This window comes from Gopherus flavomarginatus, chromosome 4 (assembly GCF_025201925.1).
Source record: "Gopherus flavomarginatus isolate rGopFla2 chromosome 4, rGopFla2.mat.asm, whole genome shotgun sequence".
In the NCBI taxonomy this organism is placed as follows: Eukaryota; Metazoa; Chordata; order Testudines; family Testudinidae; genus Gopherus; species Gopherus flavomarginatus.
In genome coordinates, this window is record NC_066620.1 from 15,330,277 (window position 1) to 15,343,733 (window position 13,457).

General features: G+C 40.8%; 1 protein-coding gene across 12 annotated transcripts in view; it reads left to right on the forward strand.

Annotated features, from left to right (window-relative positions):
* Positions 1-13,457, forward strand: part of EHBP1 (EH domain binding protein 1) — a 282,634-nt gene that overhangs the window by 92,479 nt on the left and 176,698 nt on the right. For all 12 annotated transcript variants that reach the window (XM_050952010.1, XM_050952011.1, XM_050952015.1 and 9 more), the window contains exon 6: positions 11,633-11,814. In XM_050952010.1, the coding sequence (XP_050807967.1) occupies positions 11,633-11,814 (182 nt within the window). The remainder of the gene's footprint in view (positions 1-11,632; positions 11,815-13,457) is intronic.

Below are 13,457 nucleotides of genomic sequence, written 5' to 3' on the forward strand. Positions count from 1 at the left end.
CCCATGTGGCCCTGCACCCCCACTCTCATTCAGCCGCCTCCTAGTCTGTACCTCCACTAGCCCTTCTGAACCCCAGTCTATGACCCCTGGCAACCCCATGTGCCCCATGTTGTCCTTCCCCCCCGTTTCCTGTGCCACCTCACCTGGCCACAAGGACAGTGTGCTGTGAGGAATGCAGCTTCTTCATCTCCCTCTCCCTACCGGGAGCAACTGCCCTCTGTGCTTCTGCCATGGCAGCGCCTCGTGGGTGAAAGATGTAACTGTAGCACCTCTCCAGCAGAATGTGTTTTCTGCAGAGAAAAAAAATTCTGCGTGAGACATGAATTCTGCATGTGCGCAATGGTGAAGAATTTTCCCAGGAGTAGTGTTTTTGATATTGTCTTATGGGTCATGTGTTACTCTATAGACCAAACTAGAATCATGCGCTAACTTTCAAAGTGCTGAGAGCCCATAACGCCTATTGACTTCAGGAGAAATCAGGTTGCTTATGAAGGTGCCTTGTATCTCTGCAGGTGCCTGTCCTTAGGCACACAAGTATAAACATTTTTGCCCGTAATGACAAGTCTGATAGAAGTGTTTTGTTCGTGGTAATGGCCTTACAGTACAATGCTTGAAAATTAAAGGTATTTTCTTTAAGATGACTCAAAAAATGTTTCCCCTTTCTTGAGTCTGATGAAGAGTCACTCCTGTTCTGAGCTCCAGCCAATCCACAAGCTGGGAACTGGTCTGGTGACTCCCAGAGCAGGTGTATAAGCCTCACAGGAGGAACAGCAGCTCAGTCTGCTCAATGTCACTGTAGGGCTTGGAACTCTCTCCTGGCTGACAGTGGCAACAGACTCCCCAAGCCTTAGTCAGTTCCAGTCTCGCTCTTGCTCCAGCCCGGCTCTTGCCGCTATCCTGCTCCTAGTCGTGCTCCAGTCTTACTCCAACCCTGCCCTGGACTCCTGATTCCAGCTCCGACCACTAGGCCTGACTACTCCAGCTCCAAAAACTAGGCTTGACCATCTTCTCTCAGTTTCTGACAATCTCCAAGCTGAGCATCACTTATTGCATTTAAAAAAAAACCCTTGATGCTGCAGTTTCCTTTCCTGCTAAGCTTTAATTGTGCCATGACTTCAAGGAGTGTCTTTACTGGGACAGAGATTCTGCCACTCAGCTGGATGACACAAACACAGTGGACTGTGAAACTACACTCTGAGATATACTCTGACCCATCAGAAACATGAAAGGCTAAACAGCCAGAATACACTCAGTTGTAAGTTGTGTATATACAATCTAATTAAAGGGCTAGTGCCATGATAAGATTGAAATTTGATTACAAAGGTATTAGAGTTGTTAACTTAAAAAATGTTACATGGTTCATTGGCTCTTATGCAGAATATAATATTGCGTAGCTGCACATAGAAAACCTCCTTTCAAATTGAAAAAATGTCAGTTCATTTGCTTTTGATTCACATTTGTTTTGAGGTAAACAATTTAAACAACATCCACAAGCAAGCTTTTATGGCCGAAGATGACAAGGTCTGTTTCGTTATCTGTTCCTCTCCTGACAAAGGACTGGCAAACTCTGTCTTTAAAAGAAGACTGCATTAGATATGTATAGTTCCAAATTATCTGGGTTCCTCTAAACTAGGCCAAATTCAGATGTTTTGTAATACAGCGCTTACAACTGTGTTGACTTCAGTGGAGTTGTACAAAATTGCCTTGGAGAAGAGTTGGTTCTGCTCTATCCTGGGATGTGATACTCCGAAGCTGCTTTTTACAAATGTGGTGGAGAGCTTATCTGTTTTTAGTTGCCTTGTGAGTGGTTTTAGTTTTGCTTGGGAAATGTCCACTGTAGTGGGCAAATGGAAAGGTGCTACCTAACATGCAAGTCTCTTAATAGCGTCTGAGAGAATATATTGATCTGTTGTATTTACTCCCCTTAGCCTGATCATGCAAAGAGATCTGACCATATGGATACTTAACATGTAGATCACTTTGCAGAATTGGAGCTTATCATTTGGTAACTTTTGTCATGTCTGATACTTGTTACAATCTTTTATGCAGTGAAAGAAAGAGTGAAATGTGCTTCCTGTATCAAGGGACCCTAAAATATCTGTGATCAGTAGGTCTGATGTTTGGTAGTGAAAATGGGTGCCAGTGTTAAATTTCTCTGAATGCTGTTCCCATGAAAATCCATCAGATCTGGTCTAATTATAAGCCCCGGAAAATCATCATTTGATCATGCACAATATGTCTTCTGTGTTTCACTGAACTTTCCAATTGCACTGTGCATGTTGAGTGGGTCCACTGAGCCTCCCTCATCATTTTGAATCAGTCACACAGAACTGAAACTCCAGAAAAAACACAGACAAAATTGATCCTCCTCCTTATCTTCCTGTTTTCTCCCATCCAAAATAGGTATTGACCTAGGAAATGGTGCCTGGAAACAAGAAGGCCACATTATCTAAACTCATATCTTTACTGAGTGTTAATAATTGTGTGTATATCATAGTCCTTAGTATTGGGCATGGCATCATACCCCAACCCTAGGAGTCTGGCAGTTATTGGCCCCTCCCACACATATCCGTCACACGTCTGTAGGACCCTTGCCTGATTTTCTGCAAAACTTGGAAAATGCATAGTGAATGAAATAGGGGGAATTAGGAAGAGAAAAGATGGTCTTGTAATTAAGGCATTTGACTGTGGCTTAACTGGATTCTGTCCCTGGTATATGTGATGCTGGACAAGTATCATAGGTGACCGTAATTGTTTGTTCAGCATTTTGTGGGTGCCCAGCTTGAGATATCTGGAGTTTGATTTTCAGAAGTTCTGAGCACTTACACCTGCAGCACAGTACATGGGGGCTGCAAATGCATAGTACCTTTAAAAAATCAGGTCTTAGATGTCTCAAGTTGGACACCGAATCACCGAGCCCCCAAATTCATGGACTCTTTTGCAGATTTTGTCCTTTAACTCTCTCTGGCTCATCTGCCCATCTGTAAAGTGAGGATGATAGTAGCGTCCTACTTCACAAGGGTATTGTAAAGATAAATTCATTAATGTTTGTGTGGCTCAGATGCTATAGTGATGAGTATCACAAAAATGCTGGGAGAAAATTAGAATTTTATGTTCAGGGTAGCATTTGGATGGTCACCATAGGCATGGGGCCACACATTGAATGGCTGGCGTGCGGAGGATTTAGGATAAGGGCAGCCAAACTTTTTGACATGAGGGCCACATTGAGTTTCGTAAATTGTATGGAGGGCCAGTTAAGAGAGGGTGTCGTGTCCCCCCCCGGGACTCCTGCCCCATCCAACCCCCCCCATTTCCTGATGCCCCCCCCCGACCCTTGCCCCATCCACACACCCCACTCCCTGTCCCCGTCTGCCAATATCCTGGATTCTTCTCAATCAGGCTTCAGACAGGGCATGGCATGGAGATAGCCCTAGCTGCATTAGAAGATGGCTTCCTCAGGGTAATGGAAGGAGGCCATGTCTCAGTGCTCATGGCATCTGCCACTTTTGACTGAGTTAACACAAAATGCTGCTGATCTGCTTATATATTTGCATAGCCTGAGTAGATGGTGCAGCACTACATTGGCTACAGTCATTACTGTCCAACAGAACCCAGACAGTTGAGATGGGCATCCTCCGCTCTTCCTCCAAAGACCCTACCCTTGAGATCTCTCCTGTATGGCTTCCTCTTCAGTATCTACATGAGAGCATTTGGAAGAGGTGATGAGATACTAGGGGCTTTGCTACCAACAATGCACCAATGACACCCAGTTGTGTATAGTTTTCCAGAGCCAGGGTTCCACAATGCCTTTAGAACATCAGCACATGGATGATAATAGCTGGCTCAAACTGAATCCACACTAAAGTGATGTAATGCGGTTTGGAAGTGGGAAATGCTTCAAAGAACTAGCTGGGACGCTGTTCTTCATTTCCATCAGAGGGGTCCACCTCCCCGTTTGTCCTAGGTTCCTGTTTGATTCATCGCTAAGCCTAGATCCGTGGTTCTCTACTTGTACCCCTGGGGGTATTCAGAGATCTTCCGGGGGTACCTCAACTCATTTAGATATTTGCCTAGTTTTACACCAGGCTTCGTAAAAAGCACTAGCAAAGCCAGTACAAAAACAGATTTCATACAGACAATTACTTGTTTATAATGGTCTATATACTGTACACTGAAATGTAAGTACAATATTTATATTCCAGTTGATTTATTTTAGAATTATATGGTAAAAATAAGAAAGTAAGCAATTTTTCAGTAACAGTGTGTTGTGACACCTTTGTATGTTCGTCTGATTTTGTAAGCAAGTAGTTTTTTAAGCGAGGTGAAACTTGGGGCGGGGAGGGGTAAACAAGACAAATCAGACTATCGAAAGTGATATAGTAGTCTGGAAAGGTTGAGAGCCGCTGGCCTAGATCAGAAAATAAAGTCACTTCTTCCTCTTACTCCTAGATGACTATCTGGTCATAGTGATCCACACATACTTAATTTCCAGTCTGGATTATTCTTTGTTTAGGGTTTTGGCTATGGAAAAGTTCCCAGAGGAGATAAGGCTGATCCACATTTTGATCACCTTCCAGGTTTGTTATAAACTTCTTTGCTAAAGCTTTTCCGCCAAGCCAGAATATTTTTAAAGTATAGACCCATCCTACAAGCAGAGAAAGGATGAGACCGGAAGATTTCATGCTGTCCACTACGGACCTCTAGTCTGTCTGCATGGGAAACACTCATGAAGCGGTGATAAGTGCTACAGAAACCGTATAGACACCTTGCTAATATTTTATATGGTTAAAAATGAAAACATAAACATGTAATTTACTATTTATTATGTTTTGCTTGATATTTGCATTTCTCTCACTACATTGAAAATAAAGGAGTCCATTTTGTTTTTGTTTTATAGTCTGTTTCCATTCCAGAAATGCTAGCTGTCATGCAACAACACAATACTGCAGCATTGGGGTTGCAAATATTGAAATAAGATGTGTGTTTGTTTAGTTAGAATGAAGTATAACAAAAAAACCCCTGTTTTTTATAAAAGCTTCCTTTCAGGGTCAAATTGAACTGGCAGTGTCCCTTCAAAGTTTTAAAACTATATTTTAATTTGCTGTATATTAAACGTAGACCTGAAAAGCAGGGGGAAATGTGGACAGCTCAGATCATTACTTAGAGGAGTAGTTCTCAAACTTTTGTACTGATGACCCCTTTCACATAGCAAGCTTCTGAGTGCGACCCCCCCCCCCCCGTTTATAAATTAAAAACACTTTTAAATATATTTAACACCATTATATATGCCGGAGGCAAAACAGGGTTTGGGCTGAAGGCTGACAGCTCGCAACCGCCCATGTAATAACCTCATGAAGCCGTGAGGGGTCCCGACTCCCAGTTTGAGAATCCCTGAATTAGAGGTTGGTTGATTTATTTTTGGTGCAAAAGTAGTTCAACCAGAGTTCCATCCTACTGGTGTAAGGGTTCAGACTAATTATTATAAGAAATAAGCAAATATGTGTTCTACCTTAAGTATCTGTGAATTTAATACTTGTGAAAGGTGCTGAATTTGCAGCCCTAGAAATTAAAGCCCTCCCTTTATGCCCAGGTTCTGGTAATGTAGTAGTGCAAGTTTTCATACACTATTCTGCCCATATATCTAGGGACCTGACATGAAGGGACCACCTCTAGAGTTGAATGTGTAATTGAGTCTGTATCCTCATTCAAAGATTTGCCTGTCTCCTGAAATTACCAATGAGGCCAACAGTCCCAGTCGTGAAGGTATTTTGATGTCATTGCTTATGCAATGAGGACTGGACTGAGACCATGAAACTTATTTCATCTAGCCACTGAATAGTCAGATGCATCTGATGAAGTGGATTCTAGCCCACGAAAGCTTATGCCCAAATAAGCATAGTCTCTGCAGTGCCACAAGGACTCCTCGTTGTTTTTGCTGGTTATCAACTTGCTAGCAATCAACTATTGACTTGAGTTGGTTTTGCACTAGTGACCTAGTAACACAGTAGGCTTTGCTTTTATTACTCATAGTTAGCAGACATTCTGGGGCAGTGAGGAGGATATGATTAAATGTATTCACAAATTGGCTATAATTTGAATCTTCCAGCAGGGAAGGCTTTCTCCTTGAAGTAGTGTGGGAGTATAAAAGCATATATTTAACTCAGTTTCTGTGTCTGTGTAATGTGCTTATTGATAGTTTTCTTTTTTCATAAAAACTAAAGGGTTACATAGGTTGCCAGCCCTTACTCAGTACTCTTAAGAAACTTAAGCTTTCCGAAGCAGATGGCTCTATCAAGGGAATCGTATTTTATCTGCTTATATTTTTGTTTTTGTTTTAAGAAGACTTGAGCTCTTTTTCCTTTCAAATAAACTTCTTTCTAAAATTATTTTAAAGGTACTTTCTAAGAGCTTTTCTTATTTTCTATATTTTTCTGATGTCAGCAGAGCCGTACAAGAACTACTATAACTCAAAGGAGTCTGACATACCACTTTATTTAAAAAATATTGTAAATATCTGATCGCATGTCAATATTTGAGTGTTTGAAGATAAATCAAGATAAATCTACAGTTCCAGTTATTCTTGGTTGTCTCTAATCCCTATGAGATTGTCAATAAATATTGTCAAATTACCCATAAATCTCACAATTGATCTCTGTGTGTGGCCTTTTCTAACAGAGGGGATCTCACGCTCTTTTTATAGTGTAACACTCATCTTGATAGCAGAGGGGTCTAGTGAACTGTATCCTTTCCCATTCGTGATTACGTGGATCGCTTCCTGTTGTGATTACAATGATGACAATCCCACCAATTCACACAGTGTCCTGTGGCAACTATAGCAATTGCTTACATGATAAAATAATATTAGGAAAATATTTATGTATTTGTATCTGTTGCCTTTATTCCTATTTCTTTTCCCTCTATATGGAGATAGTTGGAAAGGAGGGGATTCAGCCTGTTTTCTAGATGCCCAAGTTCTCATTTTTTTCCTATAGTGAAGAGCCTTGACATCTGTAAAATGAGATGGAAGTAAGGAGGTGAAGCCAATATTTACCAGCTTTCTGCAGACTACCAGTGGTCCATGTACCCCAATACAAGAATTACTGTCTGATCCAACACCCTCTCATATAGTATGAGAAAAAGTAAATGACTAAATACATTAGATAACTCTCTCATTCTTATAGCAGTCTAGAACTGCTTACTAATACCCAAGTATGGGCTTAGCTTCCTCTAACTGTGCTGTGTACCTTATGTTTATCATTATTTTCCAGTTGGTAATGTCCGCATCGTTGTTTGTAAAGAAACATGATGCTTCACTAATTCTGTATTATTTCAGTGGTTGAACAAGTTTTGTACTAAGAACTCAATCTTACCTACAAATATATGGGTGTGTACTGTCAAGTACCTTGTAAACTGAATTTTTATGCATGTGTAATGTGATATATTTAGAGGGATAATTGAGCCTTACATGTTTTAAGATCTGGTTGCTATTTTATATATAAAAATGCTTCACAGAATGTTTTGAAAAACATTGAGCAAAAGAAAAAACAAATACGATAAGCTTTCTTGGTTTCTCTTCTATAAAATATGTCATGTCCTCCTGTGAGACCAGGTGTAATACTAATCTGTATTTTAATAATTTTGACCATATTGATATTGGGTGTAGCAGCTTTATAAATTGTGCTTCTGATTTAAAACCATTCATCCTGGCCTGCTGATAGTTACCCATCTACATCTTATCTGTATGCTTTTGTCCTGGTTTATTGCTTTTCTCTACTGATTTAAGATGTTCCTTTCCAATTCTAGAGTGACAGCCACTGTAACTTTAGGATGACCAGATGTTAAGGGGAAAATATCGAGACCACTGCGGAGGGGGGTGGGCATGGGTTGTGGGGTTTTTTTTTACTCTCACCCATCTGGGAGTTCGGCGGCAATTCGGTGGAGAGCCCTTCAGTTGCAGATGGTCTTTGGCAGTATTTCGGCGGGGGGTAATAAGCCTTGCCGCCAAAGACAGAAGCACCCACTGCTGAAATACCGCTGAAGACTGTCCGTGACTGAAGGACTCTCTGCCGAATTGCCACCGAAGACCAGGAAACAAAATATCGGGACAGATGGCATCCCGACCGTACTCTGGTCGGGACGCAGGACAAACTCCTCAAAATCGAGACAGTCCCGATTTTATCGGAACGTCTGGTCCCCCTATGTAACTTGGACCATATTACTTTTCAGAGCATGCCAAATTTCAAGATATCTGTTTGTATAGTGCATTTGAATGCTATAAAAGGTGGCTGTTAATAAATTCAACAAAGACAATGTAGGAAAAGTAGGGTATGTCATAGTTGAAAGCATATTCCATGGAATTATATTCCAAAAGTTTTATGGCAAAATCAATCGAGGTTCTAAACATCTCAACAGTGTCTTTTTTCAAAGGGGAAGGTAGGCTAGGAGAACCTCCTGCCCTCCACTAGTCTCAGTTGGCCTGAGGGCAAAAAACAGACACATAGCACATTCTTCCTCCCCCAAAGTGCACTTACCTGAAAGCAGGTCCCAAACAAACCTACATACATGTCTTCCCATCCATAGCATGGCTTTAATTACAAAATAAGTAAGTTAGAATTTTAGGTGAATATGATATTTGTTTTAGGACTTCTCTCAATGAAATGGTCAAGAAAATTGTAAGTAATTGGATGGCAAATGTACCTTCTCGGCACTGGGAATGATGGGGAATTCTCTGGTAGCTGGCTTTGAGGCTGATTTGCACCATTGCACTGGCACAAAAACAGCTGTAATGCAGGGCTAGAAACTGGTCTGGTAAAAACCGTTTTAAAGTTAACTTAGCCATAGACAACCTGGATCTCAAATGTGTTGTCATAAATGAAAGTTGGTCTTCTCCCTCTGTTTCATGTAAATGTCAATGAACTACAGTTGTACCCCATACTTCAGTGCAAGCAGAACTCATGCAGCATCAGTCACGTGCACTTTTCACAAAGTGCATTATAGAATGCAACTAGCAGAGAGAGGAGAAATTCAGCCAAGTAACAGGCTGGGTGAGCATCCATTTCTTTTTCCATTTAGTCGTGGTTTCAAGGATACTGAGGTGGGAGACTGGTTTTCATTGTCAGCATCAGAATAGACATACCAGTTGATCAGTACATTCATGTGTTTTGTTGCTGATCAGCAATTTATCCAGAGGTCTGAGAGTAGGTAAGCAAATTTCATTTATTCCATTTGGGATTGTCATTGTCACTCAGTCAAGAGGATTTTTCCTAGCCTGTTCCTTTTGTGTCTTAATTAGGGAAAAGGAGTGGATACTGAACAAGATATGTATTCTAATGCATTATTTGTAGTTGTGTCTCATCAGTTCAATCATACTGTCATTTTAGTGTAAATGGGTTTAAGGAAAACCAGATTCCCTGGCTTAGACAGCATTAAAATGATGAAAAGCATCCCCAGATATATATATATTAAATAGCAACCCTCTAGATAAGAATAACTATTGCCATAATTGTAAAATTTTAGAACAGACTAAGGTGGGATTTTTTTGTGATGGTTGCAAGCATGAACCCATCCTAATTGACTGAAAAAGGAAACTGAATACAAAATATGACAAATATTTCCTGATCATTATAGCCCACACAATGGAGTAGTATATTTTTGGTTTCACTGTAAATGGGAGCATAATTCAGACTGTTGTGTAATTTTTATTTTCTTCTTTTCTGATTGACAAAAAAAAAGTACATGTGCGAGTTTTTGCCATATCAGTTATACTTCCGTAATTATTCATGTACTGTCTTCTACAACATTTTTGAGTATTCTACGGGACAAAAATAGAAGCTACAAAACATTTTTCTCTAGAACTATTAAAAATACCTTAAGCTATTAGCTAAGCAAAGGTTTAGCCAATTTTTTAAAAATAAAAATTGCATCCAGACCATAAACAGAAAAATCTGAAACTTGCAAATATAGCGGTGTAAAACAGCCCTCTTCCAAGGTTTTCGGTGAAAACAACTGATCTTCTATGGTACTGTTAGACTGCAGTGTTGTAATAAAGGCAAAGAATTATTATGCAAGGTAAATGTTGTTGTTAAGAAGCAAACTGTTTATTCAGATTTGTATAGAGAACAGCCAAAAAATATTGTGCCAGTTCTCACGCATTACTTTCAGAACAGATGCTGCAGTAAATCTTGAATCCTAAATTAGTTGTAGTATTTAGCTATTCTAAAGGTACAGTACAATAACAGATTATTGTTGTTCATATCAGTGTAATAGATTGAAACTCCCTCATACTCTTCATTTTACACATTGTCAGAACCTTGGACCTTAATCTCATTTTTTGATTGACAGTCGTGGCCAGGGAAAGAGCACTTGTATTGTTTGCGATAGTCGCATCTGTTCAACTTGATTCAATTGAGAGTATTTGCATATTCTTAAGTATTTCTTCTGAGAGAGCCTAAATCCTTCTCAAGTGTTTGATGCATTTTTGAAATTCATTCATAAGGTATCTACATGCACTAATAGTTCTGTATAATATTCCTGTGCATAATCTGACAGATAAGGCTAGTTTTTTAAACAAGGTATTCTTTGGGGATGACATATTACATTCTGACTTATTCTACTGGACAGAAATGTCAAGTACTTAGAAAAGGGACGCTTGAATGTTTTGATTGAATTAGTCGTCTTTATTCAAAACAAATTGTCGACCGCAGTAAAATGTAGATTTATTGTGAGAACATTTTTCAAAAGTTAACAGCAGTTTTTCTTTTTTTTTTCTTTCATCCATTAGAACTTTATTACATATCATTTCTTTTCTGGTATGCTGAGAGTTGTAGACAAAACTGTGTAGTAGATTCTTAGAGGCAGTTTAGATTAATTTATATCTGAATTCTTTAGAACACCTCTTTTCAAATGTGAATCAGGCATTGATCTTAGTCTAATTTTTTCTCTCCCAAAGATTTTATCGCCATTCTAGAAATACTGTCAATCTTAACTTCAGAAATCTGCAACTCAGGATGTACATGTACTATGCTCGTTAGAAAGAAAATAGCCTTGAAAAAAATTTCAGCATTAAATTCAATGCTTAAACTCTAGTAGCAGCTCAAAATAGTACTTGTCTACTTAATACTGCATAGTACTTTATATGTTTTTCAAAGCAACATAGAAATATTAATTTTCACTATTCTTCTGTGCGGTGAGTTTTCCAAAGGGGAAACTGGAGCATGAGCCTGCAAATGGAGCTGCACGGGTAGAGTCTTATGCCCATGCAGAGTCCCGTTAACCTCAGGGAGTGTAATAGTTCACCATGTGGATCCTAGTGCAGGATCTAAACCTTTGTGATTTAAGGGCTGATGCTAAGGCCCACTGAACACAATTAAAAGCCTCCCATTGTCTTCAGTGGGCTTTGGATGGGGCCCTTTGTGACTGAGCCAGGCTTAGAACTGAGGAATTTCTGTCTCCCAGGGGTATTACTCGATCCACTGGACCACTCTGCCTCTCTGCTGGAAAAAAGAATGAGGCCGATCTATTTGGTAGGGTTTTTCCCCCTCTTTATGAAACTGCTGGTTTCTGTGTTACAACTCTTCACCTCTTTATTTTATTTTTTTAAAGTTATTTCATGTTGTTTTATGTTTACTTTCAGGAATCACCTTCTGGACGCAGAAAAGCACTTGCCACCAGCAGCATCAACATGAAGCAATATGCAAGCCCCATGCCTACACAGACAGATGTCAAGTTAAAATTCAAGCCTTTGTCTAAGAAAGTTGTATCTGCCACCCTTCAGTTCTCATTATCGTGTATTTTCCTGAGGGAAGGAAAAGCTACGTAAGTTTTTCACCAGATAGGCTGCTTTATGTTGCCTTTCAAAGACCTCTTTGGGTAGCAAGCACTCTAGCTGTATAGAATGGCAGGAGTTGAGAGTATCCTTCAGCATACCGATCATTCCTGTCATACTTTGTTTGAGGCTGAGTAAACATAATTTCTTACTCTGACTATAGCTTCCTGTTCTTCAGATCAAGACATTTTCTTCTACTTTATTAATACGTTAAAAAGCAGCGGCCTAAAAATATTCACAGCTTTGAAAGGGAGCAGGTGGGGGAGGAGTGCTCAGCTAGAGACATCCCTAGCATGGAGGATGGGAAAAGCCGGACAGGAGCCCAACTGTATCCATCCCCACAGAGAACCAACGCTTGTTGATGGGTGAGGATGCAGTGGAAGACGTAGACAGAGGGAACATTCTTGGGTTGCTCAGGAGAACATCCAATGAAGCCAGCTCACTTGAGCATTGATCTTCCCATTCTCCCTGCAGATCTGTGTATGTACGTACACACACGTACACACATGTGCGTACACACACACACCTTGCTTACCTCAGCAACTTTCAGAGAAGAGGAAGAAATTAATGGTGTTTCCAGATCATCTTACCCCCCTCAATTTATTTGTAGGATTCAAGGCCCTGCATCCCTTGCTTTCAGATGGGTTGGGGTAGAGTGGTTGCCAAATATTACAAATTTAGTCAAATGCCCCTACTTAGGCATTCACCAGACTGCTGTGAGGGATTAAGCCATAGAATTATTGTTATTCTTAGCATGCTGGGGGCTTGGGCAGAGTCTTGGCACTGTCCTTGGCTTTGCATCTTTAGCATTCATTCCAGGAGCAGACTTCTTATCTGATACCCCTTTTGGCAGTCGGGATCCCGCCCCCCTCCTTATACAACTGTCTATACCAGGGGTGGCCAAACCGCAGCTCACGAGCTGCATGCGGCTCTTTTACAGTTAAAGTGCGTCTCACAGCGCTGCCCATTCTCCACCTACCAGACTGGAGGGGAGCTCAGGACTTCAGCCTCATGGGGCACCCCTGCCAGGGCATGGCTTGCAAACTTGTGAAGATTATCGTATGCAAGTTGGAGGGTCAGTAAGTTTGACCATCCCTGGTCTAGACCCTGAAACTACTGCTGGCTCCGCCAACCTTCCCCTGCAGCTCTTGCACATTCCCCAGAATCCTACTGAAGGTGTGAGCTGTCTGGTTTACGGTGTCTTTTCTGGGGCATGGGATAATTGTAGCACCTCACACATGCAGATACACTTCACAGAGGATTCTAAATTCCATTTTTCATAACAAAACATCCTGAACACAGTGCCCCCTCACTCTAGCTCTCCCTTCACTAGGAGTCCTTGAGGGACTGTCTATAGTTCAGGTAGGCAGGGTTCCCCTCGCCTCATCAGGATTCTGTAGTAGCTTCTCTCTGCTTGATTGGTGAAAATGGCTGAAGACCTCAAATAGAGAAGCTCTTGACCTTCTATAACCTTTAAGCACCTCTGTCATTTGATGCCTGGATCAGCCTCCTCAGGTGATCCCAGACCCCCTGCTTTGTTGCCATGCAGCCTCTCCCCAGACAAACCAATTCTTCTGGGTGGGAGGCCAGCTGTTGTCTAGGATGTTAGTATTTGAACAGAGGACCAACCGGA